Source organism: Lampetra planeri, chromosome 1 (genome assembly GCF_965212315.1).
Source record: "Lampetra planeri chromosome 1, kcLamPlan1.2.h2, whole genome shotgun sequence".
Classification (NCBI taxonomy): domain Eukaryota; kingdom Metazoa; phylum Chordata; class Hyperoartia; order Petromyzontiformes; family Petromyzontidae; genus Lampetra; species Lampetra planeri.
In genome coordinates this window covers 19,670,374-19,692,247 of record NC_136107.1, presented here as the reverse complement: position 1 = coordinate 19,692,247, position 21,874 = coordinate 19,670,374, and the positions used below count along the sequence as shown (strand labels likewise).

General features: G+C 40.7%; 1 protein-coding gene across 1 annotated transcript in view; it reads right to left on the bottom strand.

Moving 5' to 3' along the window:
- The window catches only part of LOC144719844 (uncharacterized), an 89,181-nt gene extending 68,518 nt beyond the window's left edge, over positions 1-20,663 (bottom strand). Inside the window, exons 1-2 of the mRNA XM_078596101.1 lie at positions 19,260-20,663; positions 4,470-7,501 (exon numbers count right to left, since the gene is read on the bottom strand). Coding sequence (XP_078452227.1) covers positions 4,470-7,500 — 3,031 coding nt within the window. The 5' untranslated portion in view covers position 7,501; positions 19,260-20,663. The remainder of the gene's footprint in view (positions 1-4,469; positions 7,502-19,259) is intronic.
- Between the last annotated feature and the right edge of the window lie 1,211 nt (positions 20,664-21,874).

The following is a 21,874-nucleotide window of genomic DNA, read 5'->3' as shown; positions in this document are numbered from 1 at the left end:
CTTTCTAAGCTTTGATGTATCCACGTTTTACAAATAATTGTGTACGGCATTTAATCTGCCATAATATTTTAGAAAATATATAAATCCAACAAAGATTAATTTCCCAAAATAATCCTAAATCCATCTGCTCACACACATCAACAGACATTGCACATTTTACATTATACACACCGCAGACATCTCCACACACACAGTGCTGTATACAGTGAAAATTAACCTCATCATTATTTACATTTTATATACCAAATTCCATTAAATTCAGTTAGTATGGGCAATTTCAATTTCATTCGGTTTTAAATAATTACTCATTGCTCATGCTTAGTCATTTTAATCATCACGCTGTAACCATAATACAAATAACACAGTAAGCTATACATCAACAGAAAATACCAACTATAAAAAAACGTGCAAAACACGCGAGATAAACACTAAAAAATACCTGCATTGCAAACACTGCAATCGTTAACGACTGATGGAATGTGCGCGCAGCCTACCTGCATCGTCATTCTGCCTACAAGCACTCTGAAGCTCACTTGCTAACTGCTGCTATTCCGTTTCGCTCCGACTCAAGGTCACTTCGACTGCTCCCCGCCCGCGTGCGCGCGCGCGCAAGAGAGAGAACCGTGGATCCTCCTCCTTTGCAGCACCTGATCCGCGTGCTGCGCAAACGCATCGGCAGCACCAACGCATCGGCAGCACCCCCCCACCCCCACCCCACTTGCCAGCAACCCGCTCAGTACCGCAGGGCTGTCGCCATGGATACCCTATCGCCATGGCTGCGAGGCTACCATGGTGACAAGGCGGATGGGGAGCAGGGTCCTGGGGGTGGTGGTGGGGGTGGGGTGCTCACGCCTGCTTGGCTTCGCTGTAGCGGTCCATTTATTCACCCCATTTCCTTTTCATTTCGTGAGGGCGGACGGATGCAGATAGCCACGTACACAAGCAATTGAAGACTTCAATTCAGATGACGTTGAGCAGCTGGGTGCATATGCTGCGGGCCAAGAGCACAGCAGAGCTTCATTGGAACGCTGGGCTTTTTGCCCATGTGCTGACCCATGGGTATTGACAGTTATATTGTAATTGTGCAATACCTTCAGGTGGAATTTTACATGTTAATGCTGAAACAAAAATAATAATTTCAAAGTGAAAAAATGACCATTAAGACTAGAGCTGGAACGATCAGTCGATTAAGTCGATTTATAGATTGAATATTCGAACCTTCTACATGTTGTGGTCAATGACTCAGGCCCTTTTAAATAAAGGCTGCCATCACATCCTGCCTCCCGAAGGAGGGAAACCCCCTGAAACCTCACCCAGTGTGATGCGGCTGACGATGTCGATTATGTCACCAAGCCCCGCCTATCACCTCCCGTCCAGTAACACTTGGGCACAGAAGTGAGCCTTTTTAAAATTCCAACTATTTCCATATAATCCGACTAGTTGAGTACTCAAACTCATATTCCGTTGAGTAATTGAAGACAGTACAAATAATCATCTCTAAAAAGCACAGGCACAATATTGTATCACCTGAATACTAATATTTTTTAACAGCATATAAAAACAAAAACATCTCCAGATGCTATATGTAAGAATCAATCCAGCAAAATCCTAATCAGAGAATGGAATTTAAATACTGTTATTCTGTGATGCGGTCCCATATTTTTAATGGATGCGCAAATAATGATTTGCTTTGTTACATTGTAAAATCACATTCGATGCAAATGCCATAGATATAACCATTTATTGCGTCTAATCACTAAAAAAATACACATGATCAGTTTGTAAAGGTTCATTTTTGGGATGACATTCTGCCAAGTTAAAAAAATGCAAAGCATATCAATTTGAATACATATTCGTATCGGGATGGAAAACACAACTTTATCTGAGTGCCACAAAATAATGCCAGCAGGCATATAGAATTAAAGTTTGAATAAATAACAATATTGTACCTCTTTTAAGGACACAATTGGAAGAATGCAGGTTATTTCTATTTCTCTCTGTGTCTTTTTCTCTAGGCTCAAAAGAAAGCTGTCTCTTGTGTGTACCAACCAGTTTCAAAGACAATGCATATATTATCAGAGCATGTTTTTTTGTTTGCATGTTCACCACAAGTACGTGTGGTTAATGCAGACAGGATTCCTTTAACAAGGTTTATTTTTGGTGTTTTAACATCTTGACACCTTTTTAATTGCCCGAAAGGGTTAGACCTATTGTTATATTTTAATACTGGCAAGAAAGGTCCCATGTTATGTCATCCAATTACCCATGTTATGTCATACAATTAGCTGTGCAAATTATTGCTGAAACCCTTGAAAATAAGTTAATAAATTTGCCCCGTTTGGGAGGGGCTTTGCCCCCCCCCCCGTGCCCGCCCCCCCAAACTCCGCCCGTGCTCTTAACCGACCATAAAAATCATGGATATGTATGGTGGGATGCCACAGTGGAAAGATGTTGACAACTTCGCCTGGTATATGGGAGGTCATTGGTTCGATTCCGACCCTGACGCCTGCATATTTGGAATTCGTATGTGTCACTCAGCGATGAGTGCTTCCACTCATACGATATATTTTTCTTAAGGATCCATAAAAAAAGAGAAAATAGTATTATACTCACCTGGTAGATGTCAATGCTGTGCCTGCTCTACTTTAATATCACCTGGTCATCAGGCTTTCTAATCAGGTGTTTAGATTTGACATGTGTTTGGCTAGGGGACGTGACCTTCCACAGCAAGTGGAAGCATTGAAAGCCCCCAGGCATGATTGAGATGAGGTTAAGCCAAGGCTCTGTAAGACTTCAACAGCAAAATGCGTTTCCAAGCGAGCCTTCTGTGCCACCTAAAGAAGCTTTCCCGTTGTATCATGCACCGGGGAGCTTCAATAATTATAACTGCAGCACTATCTATATTGGGAGTGAAAAGCATTTTCCCGGACATTGTAAAACGGGGAAAAAACACGAATATACCAGGGCCACTTTGTGCATTGCAAGGACACAGAAAGTCAGATAGGCGGCTGCTGATTTGCATTACAGGTCGACCCGAAGGAAGAGCAAGGACTGGGTAGTCGAGGAAAGCACCTAATGGTAGCGAAGGAGCGAGGGTTTTGACAGTGAACAACTGCATATAGGCAGCAGCTAGACCAAGACCCAATTACCTGCAATTCTTGGCGGATGGTATGCACACGTACAACAGACACTATTCATGGGCAAACCAGAAGGTGTGCGTTCACACACGTGCAGGTATAAGCACGGAACCAATCAAGTGCATGTATGTTATCTCCCTCACCTGGTACGCAGGAGAACGTGGGTTTGATCCCGACCCTGGTGCTTGTATATTTGGAGTTGGCATGTTCTCTCTCTCTCTATTTCCATGGGCTCATGGATTTTTCTCCAGGCCCTCCGGTTTTGCCCTCCACATTTAGAAACTTGCTTTTAGATTCGTTTGTTACTATAAATACCCACACATCATGATACGCCGCAAGACTGAGCTTACGTGTGGTCAGGTCGCCTCTGAAAAATATCTAACAGCTCAGTGGGGTTTACTTGGTAAATAAAAGTTTAGTTTATGAAAGCCAGTTTGGGAAGGTGCACGTGTACATTGGTGCGTCTAACGATTACTTGTTTCAGCACGTACTAGCTCACGTGTGCCATTGCGTGCTTGCGAATCTACGTGCTAGTTCACTGGAATATGTTCAGTAACAGTGCCTTCCGGCGCTTTCAGTTATAGCCAATGGTCAAGGCCATGTGATTGTTGACGTGCAAACTGACGAACCTTAGCCGGTCGAGGTCACAGATTAAACAAATGGCAAGGTCCGGGGCTCCTCTGGGGAGACAGTTGCTGTCCCCGGCACATTTTTCGCCCAACTCTATAGCGAACTTTATTAACTGAGATCTCAACGTAGGAATATAAAATGAATACTCTTCTTCATTAAACCATTGGTAAATGTTATTAATCTTCTAATTATAATTTTAAAAAACGTTAGGTATGGTCTCACAAATACAACTAATTGTTTATATGATAGCAACCCATTATTATTTTAAAGGTGTAATTACAAAGATAAATGTTTCAAACGTGATTTTGAGAAATTGTGCTTGCCAACTAATGACATTTGATTGGCGATTAATAATTTACAACTCTTTGTCAATCCACTGCGGGATAAACGCCTCCTCGTGCTGTGTCAGTCATGGGCGTTAGTTAGCCATACTTCACCAAGCTGATCAGGGATCTCTGGTGAGGGAGTATGGCGGGGCATTCACTCCACAGTGACGTTAGCTGTGGTCCTAAAATAAAAGTGAGGTTGCAGGGTTCATAGAGCAGTGCATTAACCAATGTGCCACCGCTCAACCCAATGTCTTTACAGACGGTTCCAATGTATGTTTGTGCGTATGTTGAACTTCTTGCGTACCGCACGTAGCCAATCGTGCAAATCGGAGGCCAAGTATGACTGTGCAATGTGCTCACAGCTGTAACTAACCTGACAGTGTCCTGTCCTCGGGCCCCAAGCTGCAGGAGCTCACGAGCAGCTGTGCGGGTGGTGGCGCACGTTCCCTCTCCTCCAGGGCGTGCCAAGCAGAGTCCTTCGTTGTCCCTGTCACCGGGGCCACCACGCTTTGCCCAGCGGCATTCATCTCCAAAGACGGATCCTCTTTAGCCAAGTGTGCGTCTAAACCCAGCGCCGGGTTCACCGCATCCTTCTCCACGATGGCTTCTGGGTCTGCCTCGTGAATTGCATCCGCGAATTTCGTCGGTTCGGCATCGAAAGAATGTATCGTTTGTGCAGAAACAGAGGACGCTTCAGATGTGCTGATGTCCTTACATTCAGAGGCCTGCTTTATCTCCACCTTGCTTACATCAGCAGCTTGTGCAGCCATGAAACTTGTTTTTTCCAATCTTGACATGTTTAGACCTGCAGTCTTGTGCGCTACATCTATCTTGATAATATTTTTGGCATCATTACCGGCTTTCGCTGCTGAACAAGTATCATCATGAATATTGAATGATGTATTCTCAGGTTTCTTTTTAATATCTTTAACTTGTGCAGATGTTTCTAGGCCAGAGTCATCATGCAATTTTAAGATGTTTGTTTTATCAGCAGGCTTAGTATATGTATATGTTGTCTCTTTCACGCTTAAAATGTCTTGAATTTCACAAAAGTCAGTTTTATTCTTTTTGTTTTCATCTCTATCCCCTGCAGTGACTTCGCTGCCATGGATTACATCTGCGTGACTTTGGTCTGCCTTGCTATTACGTGATGAATTGGTGGGGCTACTCAGTTCGGTCAACGTTTGATCTTTCTTCCTTTTAGCTTTGTGGGTAATATCTGTTTTGCCTTTGCCTTGAACTGGCACAGCTACATCAGTGTCGAGAGGTTGCTCTGTTACTTTTGGGGAACTTAATTCATCGTAAGATTCAGCAATGCTCTGTTCTTGTGCACTTTTGAAATCTGGAATTTCGATGCCTTTGGTAAATGCAGATTCGCCTGCCTTAATAATATGCGCAGAAGAAACTTCAGGTACTTTTGTTTCCGATGTGATTGGGATATTTGATGTTTCAAGAAAGAGAGCTAAATCTGCCTTGTCTCCAAATTGTGATGTTGCCTTATGTGTTTCTTTCACAACTGAATCAACAACTCCCGCAAATGCTGCCGACTCCTTCATTGAAAATTCATGAGTTGGCCCTATTGTTACATCAATTGCGTTCAAACAATTATCATCTATTTTGCCAATATCTTTATTTTCTACCACCGGCAAATTAGTTCCTTCAAATCCGCCACTATCTTGGCATTTTGAAAAGTACGTCAGATCAGCTTTGTTTTTACATTTTTTAGATTCAACTCCTGGATAACTCCCCTTTGTCCAGTCTGCACCTTCATTGCCAACGGAAAATTGCATCAATTCCTTCTTGTTTGCTGGATCAGCTGTCAACTGGGAGTAACTGATATCTGACAAAATTGGACTTTCATGAATTTGAGAAAATTTAGTGAATTTAGTAAATTCTTGGACAGGTGAAAATCCTGAATCTGGAACAATTGGAATGTTATACATTTCAGGAAAATTGGTCAGATCTTGCTTGTTTGCAACAACAGGATTTATTACTGGAAAGTTTACTTTTGAAATGCTTTGTCTTTTATGAAAATCAGGGAAATTGGCTGAATCTGTCTTCTTTGCATCTGTAGGTTGCACTGAGGGATACATATAATCTGTCAAAATTTGACCTTCATGAAGGCCAGAAAAATGGGTCATATCTGCCTTAGTTGTATGTTTAGCTATTGTGACTGGAAGGTTTGCTTCGGCAACACTTTGGCTTTGATGAATTTCAGGAAAAAGTGTTAAATCTGCTGTTTTAGCATCTTTATCTGTCACTGAGGGGAAGTTTTCTGCAGCCAACAAAGGATTTTTATGAATTTCAGGCTGAACTAATTCTCCCTCATCCATCACTGATGGATAACTGGTATCTGTGAAAATGTTACTTTCTTGAATTTCAGAAACAGCCAAATCTGCTTTATTTTTATCCATATAATTTACAAAGGGAGTACTCGTATTTGTAAAAATTGGATTTTTATTAACTCCTGAAAATGTACTGTGTTCTGTTTTGATTGCACCTTTGGCATTCCGTGCTGGATATTTTGAGTCCAGCAAGTTTGCACTGTCGCTAATGTTGGGGAAATAAGCAAAGTCGCCTTCTGATGTTGTATCTTTGGCTACCAGAGAGGGGTGGCTTACACCGGGCAAGGCAGACGTTTCTTGAACTTCAGAAAAATAAGTGAAATCTGACTTATTATCCGTAACTTGCACTGGGGGTAAATGCATTTCTTTCAATGGAGCGCCCTCAAATATTTCAGAAAAAGGAATTAAATCGGTCTTTTTGGGAGATTTATATTTTGGAGTTTTCATATTGCCTTCTGTAAAGCGTGAATCGTCATAGAATCCGGTGCATTGCACGTCATCGGTCTTTCCAACATCCTTCGTGTGAGAATATGGGCAACGTGCTTCATTCGTAGCAACTCTGCCATGCATTTCAGAATAAATAGGAATTTCAGGCAAATGGGGTTTGTCTCTCCTATTAAAATCGTTATCCAGATAAGTTTGCGAGTAGTCTTCCCTGCAAAAGTCCTGAACTTTTCTCTGAGGGTAATTCTTTTCTTCAAAACTCATATCTTTAAACACATTAAAGGGAGCTTCTTCGGGCTTGTCAACACTTTTACCTTGTGCAGCTGCAAATTTTGCATCTGATTTATAATCTGTTTCTTGGCGTGCTCTGCTACGCTTCTTGTGTTTTTTAGCGTTTCTTGGCTGTCTTTCATAGGCAGCTTGACTAAGATCTTTGTCACCCACACCCTGCATTGCTGCCACCCCTCCTCCTGCTGCTGCGGCACTGCCAGCAGACCTCGGTCCTGTCCCTACTGCTGCATCCCATGCAGTGCCTTCTGACTTTGGCTGAGCAGGCAAGCGGGCTCGGTCACCTGATCCATTTGTTACGGTCGCCCCTTGCGTATTATCAGCCATCCTGTAATAGGAATTGGGGGGAGGAAAAACGAGGGAAGAGATCAATGAAAAGGAGCCTTAATTCCATGTGGGGGAAAAAAACATGTACATAATCTCAACATTAGCTTAATGGAAGCTACAAACATTGCACAAGTAATGAATGCACATAATTGTTCACGTAACTTTGTGAACACCAACATTTTACCCCACCACACGCGACATGTCGATCCACTAATCGTGGTGTATGCATTTAAACTGCTGGGTGGACAAAGGCTTTTATAAACTTTCCGCATTGTTTCAGCTGCTGCCCCTCAGAGATAGAATTTCCAACTATGACACTATGGCAGCTTACGGAATGCCTGTAAGTCATTTGAAGGCAGCATAAGCAGATCACATTGAATGGACCTTGCATGAAACATTCTACTCCAGGGTAACGAGGTGCCTGCAAGAGGCAGTACAGCAAGTAATGCGGGTCATCCTTGCATTGGCTTTTGGCTAACCATCGGATAAAGACGGTCACTGCATCACGTGCTTTCAGATGCACTTCTGCGCCCGTCTGATATTAGGAAGCCACTGGAGCTATGCACTTTTAAATCTAGATTTTTGAAAACATTATTTACAACTGCTTTTTATGTTCAGTTTGTTGTCCTCCCCCCGCACATTTGGTTACATACAATGCGAAAGAAATTGAACGTACATCCATACAAGTAGGTTTCTGACAAGCAAATAGCATATGTCTGGAGTGTTCTTCCGTTGTGTGCACGTGTTTTCCTCAGTCACTTCAGTTTCCTCTCACATAAGACAAGTCATTACATCATAATTGGCCATAACATCGCAAGCAAGATCGTGTTGAAAAGAATAATTACATTCATTGACACCTTTACGGGTTAAAATGTTGATATATACCATACTTACCACTATCATTTGTAGCCAGTAATGGAGGCTGCTAGACCATAGATCAGAATGGCTGGGAGTCAGGGCCGATGATAAGGACTACGTTGTCCCAGTTTCTGGCAATGGGATGAAATTTGGCAAAGGATGGTCCAGTTTTGATGAGCTTGGCATAGTGGAAGCATTTTTACGGCTGCTTGGCAGAGGCTCAGTAATAGTTTGGCTGTTGCGAAACTCAGGGCAGCAGCTGCACTTGCCCCTGACAAGGCAATATTCTAACATACTACAAGGAAGTGTTTTAATTACCACGGACCGACGTGGTGTCACGTCTTTCACATGTGCAAGTACTGATCGCATATATACATCAGAATTTTAAAAAATGTACTGTTAAAGTTAAAGTATTCGAATGTCTAAACTAATAAGATTAACCTCAAAACGTTAAATATGTATATACGATGAATATGCTACTCAACATAAAACAGCGTTCTTACATTTAACATCACAAATACATGTACGCTCACATTTCCTCTATGTGAAAATGCTAATATCAATTCCTCTGTGTTTATTAATACATACAGACGAGATTTCCAAATAATTCCAACAATTGGGTCTTCAAAATAAACACGAGTGAACATAAACAGGACGATTGGTATTCCGGCCACACTTAGCATGTGATGTCACAACCAAGTGAGCATGAGACACACGAGCAAGCTCAGACACATGAGCGACGCACTCCATGTTGCATACATGCCACTGCCAGTGGCCCTGAATATTAAACAATACCGGTGCAGGAGAATTACATTGATTTCTGGCCCCATCGACTTGCCAAGCCACCACACGTAAGGAATGAAGTGCTTTCGTTCACGTGTACATGCAACACACAAATATATGGTAACTCTGTACCCTATCCGTTTCACCCAAAATCCTCCCCTTCATTGTATTAAAGTTAAACACTGTGCCCGGCCTAGATACACAAACGGCAATCACAAACGGGTTGTGTATTTCATCGGTCTTACAAAATGCATGCTGCTTCATGTTTATTCGTAAAACATTTTTTTATACCAAATACTGCAAAAAATCATAATTCATTTGTGTCAAAATAAGTCGCATGTGGCTAACAACAGCCAAGTGTGTCACGAGGCACGAATCCACACAATTAAAAACAGTCGGGTCAGCGTGTCTGTCTACTGCAACGAGTGGAGGTTGTGCTCATCTCTGCTGGCAGTCCTGAGCCAGCGGTCAAAGTTCCACATTCCCTTCAATGTATGTATGTATGTTGAACTTCTTTCGCTCCGTACGTAGCCAGCCGTGCTAATCGGAGGTGCCGGAGTGTAGTGTGTAGCGTAGTGTGTCGTAGTGGCGTGTATAGTTTAATGCATGTACGTTCAACTTCTTTCGCACCGGATTTAGCAAGCCGTGCTCATCGAAGGTGCGGGGAGAACATGAAAACTCCAAATACACGAGCTTCAGGGTTGGGATGAAACCCACGATCTCCTGTATACCAGGCGAGGTATTTAACATCGTGCCACTGTGGCACCCGAGATAGTACAATATCACGTAGAAACAAGCAAGTTGTGAAAGTACATTACTGTGTCTGAGCTCCAATCTACAAAGGGTTTTGGACCAGAACATTAAAACACCCAGGGATGCACTGTCCCTGCTTGCTTTCACGCTGCCTGAAATGAAGAACTGATCCGTGGTGCAATACAAGCTGGGGGTGCGGTAACGCGGCCCGTCCCACAGCTGTGGCTATATGCAGCGCGTGTAAAACCGGGTGATGATGTTATTGAATGCACCTCGTGCTACCGTGGCCATGCTGGTTTGTGAATGTGAAACTGCAGCCAATGCTGTGCGCGAGCTTTCCCTACTTTGGCAGCTGTCTGTGCAGGAGCCAGAATGCCTTGCTCGACCCCAAACGTAGCCGCACGCATCTCGGACGCATCAACGGGGATTTGCGTTTGCAAGGGGTGCATTTACATTTTGCAGTTAAGGACATTGTAGTTCATACTCTTAGGTTTTTTCGGTAAAGTCACCTAGGTAAAAATAAATAATAAAAATAATAGAAAAAAATAATAGAAATACAATTATAATTATATTTTTTCTATTATTTGAATTCTCATTATTTATTATATATATATTACTACTTATTTTTACCTACCTGACTTTACCGAAAAAACCTAAGAGTATGAATCCTTACAGTCACGAAAGCTTCAAATCTATAATTGTAATTCATAGCATCATTGTGCATCAAAAAACAAGCTGGTGTTAATTGTTGCAAGCCGGTTTGTTGCTTTTGGCCTGATAACCATGTTTATATGTTAAGGTATGCACTTCACAAATAGCATTAAAGGTACAATCAAAATTTTGCATTTAAACGTTTAGAAATAATGAAAGGGTATTTGGTTATTTGAGAAAATAAAGCACAATCACCCAGTGTAAAAAAAAATACTTTAATTGAATACGGTTATTTTTGGATAGGCTTCCTCATTTCTAAAGAAAATTGTCAACAAATGTAATATATTATGCTTTAAAAATTAAATGAAAATTAAATAAATACATTTTCTAGAAACGTAAATTTGTCATTGCAAACAACGAAATGCTGATATTCTTTGGTTCTTTCGATAAAGTCACGTAGATGGAAAAAATCAAGTGAATAAAAAAACACCACTAATGTAGACTGTAGCCTGGTTCTTAATCGGAGTGTACTGGCAGTCTATAATGTGGACTGTAGCCTGGTTATTAAGTTTGGTGAGTGTACTGGCAGTCTATAATGTAGACTGTAGCAATGGTTATTAAGCTGGGTGAGTGTACTGGCAGTCTATAATGTAGACTGTAGCAATGGTTATTAAGCTGGGTGAGTGTACTGGCAGTCTATAATGTAGACTGTAGCCTGGTTTTTAAGCTGGTGAGCGTATTGGCAGTCTATGATGTAGACTGTAGCCTGGTTATGAACCAGGCTACATTAGTATTTTGATTTAATTTTTTTATTATTTTTCTATCTACGTGACTTTACCCAAATCACCAAAGAATATGAATTCCTGCAGTTACTAAAGTTTTAAGTCAAAATTTAACTAAATGCTGAGTAAATTGTAGGTTTTAGTAGATACTAGCGGGAAGTACCCGGGGTTGCCCGGGTCAAATTTATATTTCAAACATACTCTGAAAAATGTAATAGCAGTGCATACTGACTGTGGTGGTACCTGCTATGATTACAGCAGTGCATATCGACTGTGGTGGTACTTGCTATCAATACAGTAGTGCATGCTGACTCTATAGCAGTATTTATCGACTCTATAGCACAAAGTATTCACCTGACAGAGTGGCGTGGTGAGGCCTAGTCCCATGCAGAGCCTCCGGCCTCGCCTAGATTGTCCAGCTGGCCGAGGTGGCACCTTGGCAGGCTGGGCTGCTACCCCTGACTCCCCCCCCCCCCCCCAGGCACGATGGGCACGGCCGCTCTGCAGTAATATCTACGGCCTATAGTGGTAGCATCTAACTACACGCATCGGGGTGGGGGGGGAAATGAGACCGTGAAGAATTTACCTGAGCGTTTAGTGTATTTTTATAGCATTTTTAACGCGAAAGAAAATGTCCCCCTCACTCCCACCGAAGGCGTGCGACTTGGCATGGGCCGTCCTCCCCACCAAAGGCGCGTGAGTTGGTATGGTCGTGCACGAGTCATAAATAAATACATAAAAGGGAATCGCACAAAAATAGCACTAAATCGCTAATTCAACTAATTTAAAGTTGACGGATGTGAAAAAGGAATAGCGCTTGCTCACCGTGGGGCTTACAGCGTAGTACCTGGCTATTTTTTTTACATATACCCCACCGTTGGAGAACCAAGCGCGCGACCACACACAAACCCCGCCATAAACAAACCCACACACAAACCCTGCCACAAACAACTTTTGAATTATATATTTAGAAGATTACACTCACATAAAATATTCTAATTTGACACCAAATGTATCATTCCGAGGCCCCATGTTTCTGCATCATTTTTAGATATATAAAAAACTGTTTTAAAATGCATAAAACATGCAATAAGCACGATCAAGACATTGTAGGGCCGTACCGTTCCTTTGAGATAGTCTTGTATAGATTACTTCATTAAGTCTTCATCACTGTAATTGTTTTAAAGATACCAATTGGATACCCGTGGGGTAATTAGTTCATTAATGTGCTTGCTTCTCTGCCATGGCTGCAGGTCTCGTGACAGTGTGCCAAACATTGAGGCGCTATCCCAACCACGAGCGCTAGTCACGCACACAAGTCACATCTTGTCATTCAACCGATTCATGTGTTTAAAGCCCCCTCTAGGATTAGAGTCAACCGCATACTGTAGCAGCGTTCTGAATTAAATTCGAACAAATCCGTCTACGGCTGTAGGCACAAACACAATGCATTAGGGACCATCCATAAATTACGTTACGCAAGTTTGGACGATTTTTAACCCCCCCTTCCCCCCTAGTCGCACGGCGTCACAAAAAGTCAGACCCCCCCTCAAATATGACGTCACAAAGTTCTGCCCCCCCCCCCCTAAAAAAAAAATGCTTCAAATCGCTTTAAACTATTGTCATTGTAGTGCGTATTTAATGTGGCGCTGCACTCTGATGTTGTAGGAGAAAATATTTATTAAAAAGTCGATTTAATTAAGTAGAACGTGTTGTCTATATTTATTTAAAGTTGTGCATTTTGATGTGACGTCACATTTCTCAAACCCCCCCCCCCCCGTCGTCGTCACACATCGTCACGAATGTCTGACCCCCCCCCGCCCTAGGTGCGTGACGTCATTTATGGACGGCCCCTTAGCCCTCTTTTTTTAAAGGGTTCCTTTTTGGTATCAGATACAGCACACGTAACTTGCAATAAGTTTACATTCAACTATTTAAAATAGGTGCACTGTGCATTTATGTAAATTTAACACATTTTTTTAATTAAATGAGGACAAGGTAACTTTTATGAGAAACCAATTTTTAACCCTCAAGTTACTGATAACCATCAGTTATCAGCCAAGCTTTGCTGTCTTATCGCTTTGAAGTTAAATGGTTTGCTTCTCCACAATACGATATGCATATGAATACACTTTCTACATGCAACTAAGCTGGGTCAATGAGCAGATTATATCTTACTCTCATATCACTCATAATTTGACTAATTTGTTCACGTGCGCGTGACCAGCGAGGCAAGTGAAAATGTCATCGTCATCAACCATCATCTACTTCTGCACCTATGTTGAACTTCTTTCGCACCATACGTAGCCAACCGTGCTAATCGGAGGTGCCTCAGAAGACCTTTGTATGCCATCGCCAATCCCTCACGGTGATGTGATGCCACAATTCAGCGTTGCTGATCTCGTCGCTCCATCTCGGGCGTTCCAGCCTTTAGCTGCCATTCCTCTCATTCGACTCATTCATCAACGACTCCCTCATGGCCATCTCGATGTTTCGACCGTGCATATGTTTCGATTTAAAGCTTTCGTGACTGCAGGGATTCATATATATCAGGTGATCATCAGGTGATGATGATTGCTTGTGTTGCAATCGAAACGTCGTGAGAATTTTATTGTTTTATTTTTATTATTTTATTATGTCCCTTCTACGTGACTTTACCGAAAGAACCAAGAAAATAAAAATGTGCATATGTTCTCTACACCATGTATTTTACTCATCTTTTTGTTTATTCAGTATTATTCCCAATATGCAAGTGCACACGCATATTTGCATACGATTGAGCTTTTGTTCCACGTGCTTCGTTTACATTTGCAATCCGTCTGACACGGCAGGCGATATGCACTGATTGAAGACATTATTTCGTCAGATTGGTATGCTGCTCTTCATGGTCAAATTTAACGTTCCAAATATACTCCTTTGTGCTCCAGCCAGTCTCTTTATTACATAAGTTAGATCCCAGTCCACAGTCAATAATTGAACCTTATGGCTATGGTACCCCGGGGTTCCATAATACCCCGGCTCTCGTATAATGTCCGTGATGCAGTCACCTTTAGTCTGTTGGTGGTCGGTGATGGGGCAATCGACTCATCTCGACGAGCTGTACACGATGCACTATTCAAAGTTGAACTTTTTAGTGAACGGATTTTTTATGCTATGGTTTGGCGTTTGAAAATCGCGGAGTTCCACCAATTTCTGATTGATTGGTACCCCAGTCGCGAAGTTAAGTAACACCCCTGGGTAAAAAGTGTCTCAGAACTAAAATATTTAATTGCCTCGATCATTTTGTATTATTTGGTACCCTGGGGTACCGCCATAAGGATCAATTGTCTAAGAAATAACATACCCTGTTATAGTAGATTTTTACCCTTTTAAACTGGTACAAAACTGACACCTTTATTCAAGGCATCATGTTTGCAATAACCACAACACAAGTAGTCAAAAAAGCAAACAAAAAGAAGCACCTCTGATAATGATAATAATATGCACTGTCCTTTAAGTTGATTGGTCCACACCCGAGACGGCTTTCTTTAGAGCCTAGTCCCCATTGGTGTTGGACCAGATGACGCCAGAATGCGTACAACTCAAACACAGTGCTATATCAGAGTATTGAGAGCTCGGGGTAAGCATTTACACTATGAGATCTCTTTTACCAGTGGCAAAATATAGTAGTAGGTTTTTACCCTTTTAAACTGGTACAAAACTGATACCTTTATTCAAGGCATCACGTTTGCAATAACGTATGTATGTTGAACTTCTTTCGCAGCGTATGTAGCCAACCATGATAATCGAAGGTGCGGGGGAATGACAACAAACTAAACACAAAGAGCAGTTTTAAGGAAATGAGTTTTAAATCGAGATTTCAATGTGCATAGCTCCAGTGGCTTCCTAATATCGGAAGGAAGAGCGTTCCACACGGCTGCAGAAGTTTGATCTGAAAGCGCTATGGAGTGGCCGTCTTTGTTCGATGGCTAGCTAAAAGCCACTGCTATGATGACTGGAGTTCGCGTGATGTATTACCTTATGTTCATAAAACCTGTGTTCATCATGACTTATGTTTTGCTATTCATCTTCAGCCCCACTTTGCAGGCTCTTTGGTTGAGTTCTACAGTCATCTTCTGGATTTGAAGCTTTCGTGACTGCAAGGATTCATACCGTTCAATCTTAATTTTGGAGCTGTCGTGACTGCAGGAATTATTCTTTGGTTCTTTCGGTAAAGTCACGTATAAAGATAAAATAATAAATGAAATAATAGCATACTACGACGTTTCGATTGCAACACAAGCAATCATCATCAGGTATAAAAGAAATAGCAACAAAAATCTAACCAGAAAACTATAGACAGACGTATAAGCAGACAGATATCACAAAGATACACAGAGAGAGAACACGTATCGGCACAAAGAGAGAGATCGTCTCTGTGACGAGGCCTTAACTATAGAGAGGGGGCGGGGGCGGAGAGAGGGAGGGGGAAGAGAAAAAATTAGCATGTCAATGAAAATTAGGAGAAAGACACACTAAAATTAAATAACCTAGCAAAATATCGAAATGTAATGTAATGCAACACAGAGAGTCGGTCAACACACAATTAACGCATAGCCTGGTTGATTACGTATTTCAAAGATTGCTAAGTTAGAATTTAAGTGTGAAAATTCCAAAGAGAGGACACAGGCAGAGAGAGAAAACAAAAAACCAGAGAGAGAGAAAAACACAGCTAAATTTAGCTGTGACGGTCCCACCTGAAGACGGAGACTTGTGTTGCCTCCGAAAGTCGTGATTTAGTTAATTGATTTTCATTTATTATTATTTTATTTTATTATTATTTTATCTACGTGACTTTACCGAAAAAACCTAAGAGTAGTCATCTTCTGTACTGTAGTTCATTTTCAGTTGTTGTTACTGTTTTGAATCTCGTGAGAAATTGCGAGAATATTGTCCCGTGGAGTTAACTGCACCTCACTTCTTTGTTTATAATTTGGAAAATTCACAAAGCATGGACCCTGACAAACGATCACAACACGTGCACGGCTCAAGAATATGTCCCTCTTGTTTTATGAAGGCACACGTAAGATATTTCAAACTGACAGAATATGTAGAGAATTTATATAATTTTGTTACATAACCTGCAAAAACAAATACATAAAGAGTATTTATGAGAATGTTATTGAAATGCCCTGCTCGAATACAAAGAATGTAAAACACTTTCATAAAATAAAATAAATAAAAACAAAATGCCCATTATTATAGCTACTATACACGAATGATAATGACAATTGGTTATTGTAGTTTATAAACAAAAAAGACATAAACCATAGAGTATAAAGCTACTCTTGAGATAAACCTATCGGATGCAAATTTTAAAATTCCAAACTCTTTAGCAACCAAGTCTTTTTTTAGTAAGCATGTGGACAAGTCAACATAGCCGGGCAACTGGACAGAGATCAAGTTTCTTTGGTAAGCACAAGGGCAAGTGGAACATAGCCAGTTCGAGTGTTCATTCGATCAATTTTTTCTCAGTGAAAAAAATCACTCCAAAAATAAAGCCACAATGAACACATTGATCCTCACACATTTTTTTAATGACAACACTATGTGAGGCCAAAGATATTATCAGCAGCATTTGCCGGAAATGTAATAGCACGCAGTAGTAGTACTGGCAAAGCAGGTAATTATAACTTAGCGGCATGCACTCCTTTCCAATTATAACTCAGCGTGATATACAGTTGTAATGGTCAGACTAAAACGTCATGGTTGGAAAACAATTCTACAGGCCTCTCATTCAGCTTTTTACAAACAATTATACAGTACTTGGTTTGCAAATATTGCCACGGTGGCGAGATGTTAACTACCTCGCCTGATATACAGCAGGTCGTGAGTTTGATCTCAACCCTTGACGCCTATACATTTGGAGTTTCCATGTTCTTCCCGTGATCGTGTGGATTTTTCTCCAGGTCGTCCGGGTTTTCCCTCCACATTTAGAAACATGGATTTACATCTATATGGCTGCTTTTAATAAAACCAGGTAAGGTACTGACTGTTGTGTTAGCCGACTCTCTGTGTTGGATTGCATTGTATTTCTAAATGTACTAGGTTTGTTTTCTACCTGATGACGATTGCTTGTGTTGCAATCGAAACGTCGTATTCTATTATTAAATGTATCTTCTTTCTACGTGACTTTACCGAAAGAACCAAAGAGTCACGATAGCTTCAAATAAATATTACACTTCTGTTCCTGCATCTGAGTATAAAAAATGTATATACGATAGAGCCATTTTCAAATTGTCATGTCTATGTTCAGGATGGTTAGATGCATTACAATTTATAATCTGTAGATTATGAAATAAAACCTTTGCACTGCAGCAAATATGCCAGGTTAAGGCTTTTGGAAGTTTTACTTTACACTACTTTTTAAGATTTTAGTAATAAAAATTTCATTTAAGTCAGATGCATATATATATTTATGTGGCTTCATGTTTCAACTCTATTTTAATCTGGGCATTTCTCCAGGCTGAGTGTGTCTTCCAGAAGGCCATATAGCATTTCAATGAATTGCCACACAGCGTGATGAATGCATTAAACATAATTGTCTCCTGACAAAAACGAACAACTCAAAAAACAAAATAATGGAAGTAGTGGGCAAACGATAATGCAGGACATTGTAATGTCCTGTTGGATGAGGTTCATGCTTGTAAGTGGACTCTGGATAATAATCCACCTGCCAAAAATGCCCCCCACAGCCCAGCCTTTCCACTGCCCATCTATTGCACTTGGGACCAGCGAGCCACGGTCACGCAGCACGGGGTGAAGCAGAAACGTTTTGTTTACAACGAGAGAAGACAAATTCAGTATTACGGAAGAATCTCGACAATGGCAGGAATGCACGGCACTCATTTCATTTTGCTGGCAGTGGTGCGCTCTCAATTTCACAAAACGCTTTTTCTGATACCGAAAAAACCGTGCCAACATGAATTCAGTAAGCTCTTTTTCTATTCTCCCGTATTTTTGTTACTATTTACCATTTCTTTACCAAGTAAAGCTCACTGAGCTATGTAGCTCTTTTTCAGAAGCGAGCTGGCCACAAATGATAGCTCAACAAAGTTGCTTATCATGTGGAAATGTATAGCAGCGAAATACTCGAAGCGCATGTTTCTAAATGTGGAGGGGGAAACCGGAGGACGCGGAGAAAATCCCACGCGACCATGGAGAGAGCATGCAAACTTCAAATATACAGGAGTCAGGGTAGGTACTGAACCCACGACTTCCTGCATACCAGGTGAGGTCGTTAACATCTCGCTTCCGTGGCACCCCAATTATTTATTCTTGAATGGTAAAAGTTATATATCTGCACAGGCTAGCTTTACTTTATTTAACAAGATAGTATAAGTCAACATAACTTTATTTGAGGCGAATTTTTACTTTAGTATCCTTATGTCGAATGCTTTAACTTGTGGCTCGATAAAACATGAACACGTTTTAAAATAATCACTTATTTTGAGTGGATAAAACATGTTTGAACAAAAAAGACATCCAAATCTGTTCAGAAACATTGTCAGCACAATTCAGAACAATACATTCCGCAGTACAAACATGACATTGCGAACATTATGAAGAGTCAAATGGCAAGTATGTTGGAAAGAAAAACAGGCAGCCAAAGAACGCTAAAACACATTGTTCATTATACAACTGTGAACATCTACACATTTGACAAATAGTATTTCCACAGACACAGCTCTAAATGCCTATTAAATATTCGTATTAAGCATACTGGAAAATAAAATAAAAAGTAACCACACACAACTAACACAAGTATAAACTCCGAAAATCTACATACGTGGTTATTAAGTATTTTCACAAACGCATCGGCACACGCTTATTTACACTCACTCTAATACATACGGTTTAACTTTGAGGGCTATATGAGCAGTGACTACATACCCGTTGCGTTGGCAGGTCCGTCCCAGAGGTGTGCCACTGTACTGGGTGGGTCGTGGTTGCTGGCGAGTGCCGCACAAGTGAACTGCGACACTGGGATTATGGCTCACATAAATACTCGCACTATTTTTACTTTCCTCGCCCACGCGGACGCCACTGCGGTGCACACTGGGAATCACACACACACAAAAAAAACACCGCTGCCAGTTACTATTCGCTTTGACCTTTAGCTTGTGTGCATGGGCCCCCCGAATGTCTCTCAGCGTATCTAAATGTTGCAACGACACTATTGTGCGCAATTCGGAACACACAAATGATAAAATGGGGTCCAATAGTCAAAACACTATCTCTTATTTTGCTCATGATACGTTCAACGGGCGTTTATGCTTGTTGAAATTTGTAATAACCAATGTGAAGCGACAAAAGTATGACATGACATTTCGCACTTTGACTCTGTACTATATCTACTATACTTATACTCTTATAGGGCTGCCAGATACTAAACTAGTTTACACCAACATGCTATCAAACACTCAATGTTATGCACTAAATAAAATACAAGTGCAATATGGATTAATATACATACTGACAATTAACACACTTTGTATTCTGTTCATGAAGTGTTTACATTATATGTATGTTGAACTTCTTTCGCACCGTACGTAGCCAACCGTGGTAATCGGTAGTGTGAACATTACCAGATGATATCCCTACGTAAAGTCTACTATGTATTAGAAAGTGGGTATATCATACAGTATTGTTTAATAATTGCTCATGATATGCAAACGCATCAAATGTTTGAGGAGTGTAAATTACAGTACTTTACAGCACAGCGGTAGCATTTGAAGGCAGAATTAATGTTCAACGCACCAACGATTTACCCTTAAAAGCTAGTGCAGCTCGTAACTGTGCATAATTAGTTGGATAAAGGTCACGTTAAAAAATGTCATGCTTTATTAGTAAATTTCCTTCTAAAACAGGAACATGTTAAACGTATTAACATTTTCTAAATGTTATTTTCCACACTATATTGCATATAATGTGATATTAAGTGTGTATTGCTACAGATGAGAAATTTTAATGACGTAAAGACACATTTTTAGTCAAGTAATATATTTAAAAATAAATTATTTTCCACGTGTTTATACATATTTATAATATCTGTTTGCCTTTCGCTCTTCAAATATTGAGTTTTTCAGCAAGGGGGTAAACAGAGGACTTTTTTGTTTCTCATTTGAAGCTCCAGTTCTCAAGAACGTGTCACGCTCTCACGTCTCAGCTCCGTGAATAAGGGAGGGCTTTGTGTGTCAGTGACAAACAGCTTCTTGCCGGAGAGCAAGACATGTCAAAGTTACTATCTTGACCAACCTGCCAATGCAAGGCCAAGGGGATCTCATATTCTTGGTTATTTCGGTAAAGTCACGTAGATAGAAAATAAAATAACAGTTAATAAAATTAAATGAAAATCACAAGCGGTCTTCATCAGGCGGAGATCGAAACGTCGTGGGTTTTTTGCTTTCATTATTTTCAAGATATTTGTATTTATTTTATTTTGTTATCTGATATTTTTATTTTATTTTCTATCTACATGACTTTACAAAAGAATCAAGAACATGAATTCCTGCAGTCATTAAAGTTTTAAGTCAGAGAATGGGACCTCTTGTCCCCGATACTTCGATGCAAATTTAAAACTTCCTTTTAAATCCACATTCATTCCTCCTTAATAAGTTGTATTCCCCCAGGTGTCCCTGCTCTTTCCGAATGACCTACTACGAAGTAGAGCGGCATTTGCATGTAAACAAGCAATATGCAGCATTATTTATCAGCCTTCACGTATACTCCATTGCATTATTAAAGAACGTAGTTTGACCGTTTAAGTTGATGCTGAATACATGCAGCCTTGCAGTTTCAATGTAAATTCATTTCATTCTAGCACATTGCTAAATCGGAGCTCTACTTGGCATATCACACTAGATTGGTACGCGTCATATTGTAAATAAAGTTTTACAAAAAAGCTCGGGCACTGATATGTATCAGGATTACACAGAGAACATAAATTGATAATAACCAGGACACACAACACAACTAATTCAGCCAGAAGCTATCGTAATGTATGAGTGCTTTCATCAAAGGTGGCCATCGTGACCTTGTCAATGCTGCAACGGGACAAATTGAAAACGTTACGGGAAAGGGCTTTTCCCAAGTTCACCTCAAAATGTAACCTTCACATTGCCATTGTAGACGGCAGTCATCAATGTTGTCCACGAGTTATTTTGGGACAATTCGGAAGCCAAAGGTGGTCCATTGAAATGCAGTCAATATCCACTCCATTATGCCAACATATGCCAATATGGGTCAATAAGCATGATGCACGGAGTGTGTTTTCCAACACAGATTGCTTTCAACTAGAATAAAAAGGGCAAACTAGTGGTCAACACTGTCGATCTGTCATGGCAATTCTACAAGTAACGATACTGCACTGTATATACTGGTAAGAATTCGTTGTGCTGAAATGTCGCCAACCGATGATGGGTAATGCTTCGACCTCGCAATGCCTTGATGCTTTAGAAGTTCCATATATTTGGTTTTCATCAGGAATACCCAATACTGTACAAAGC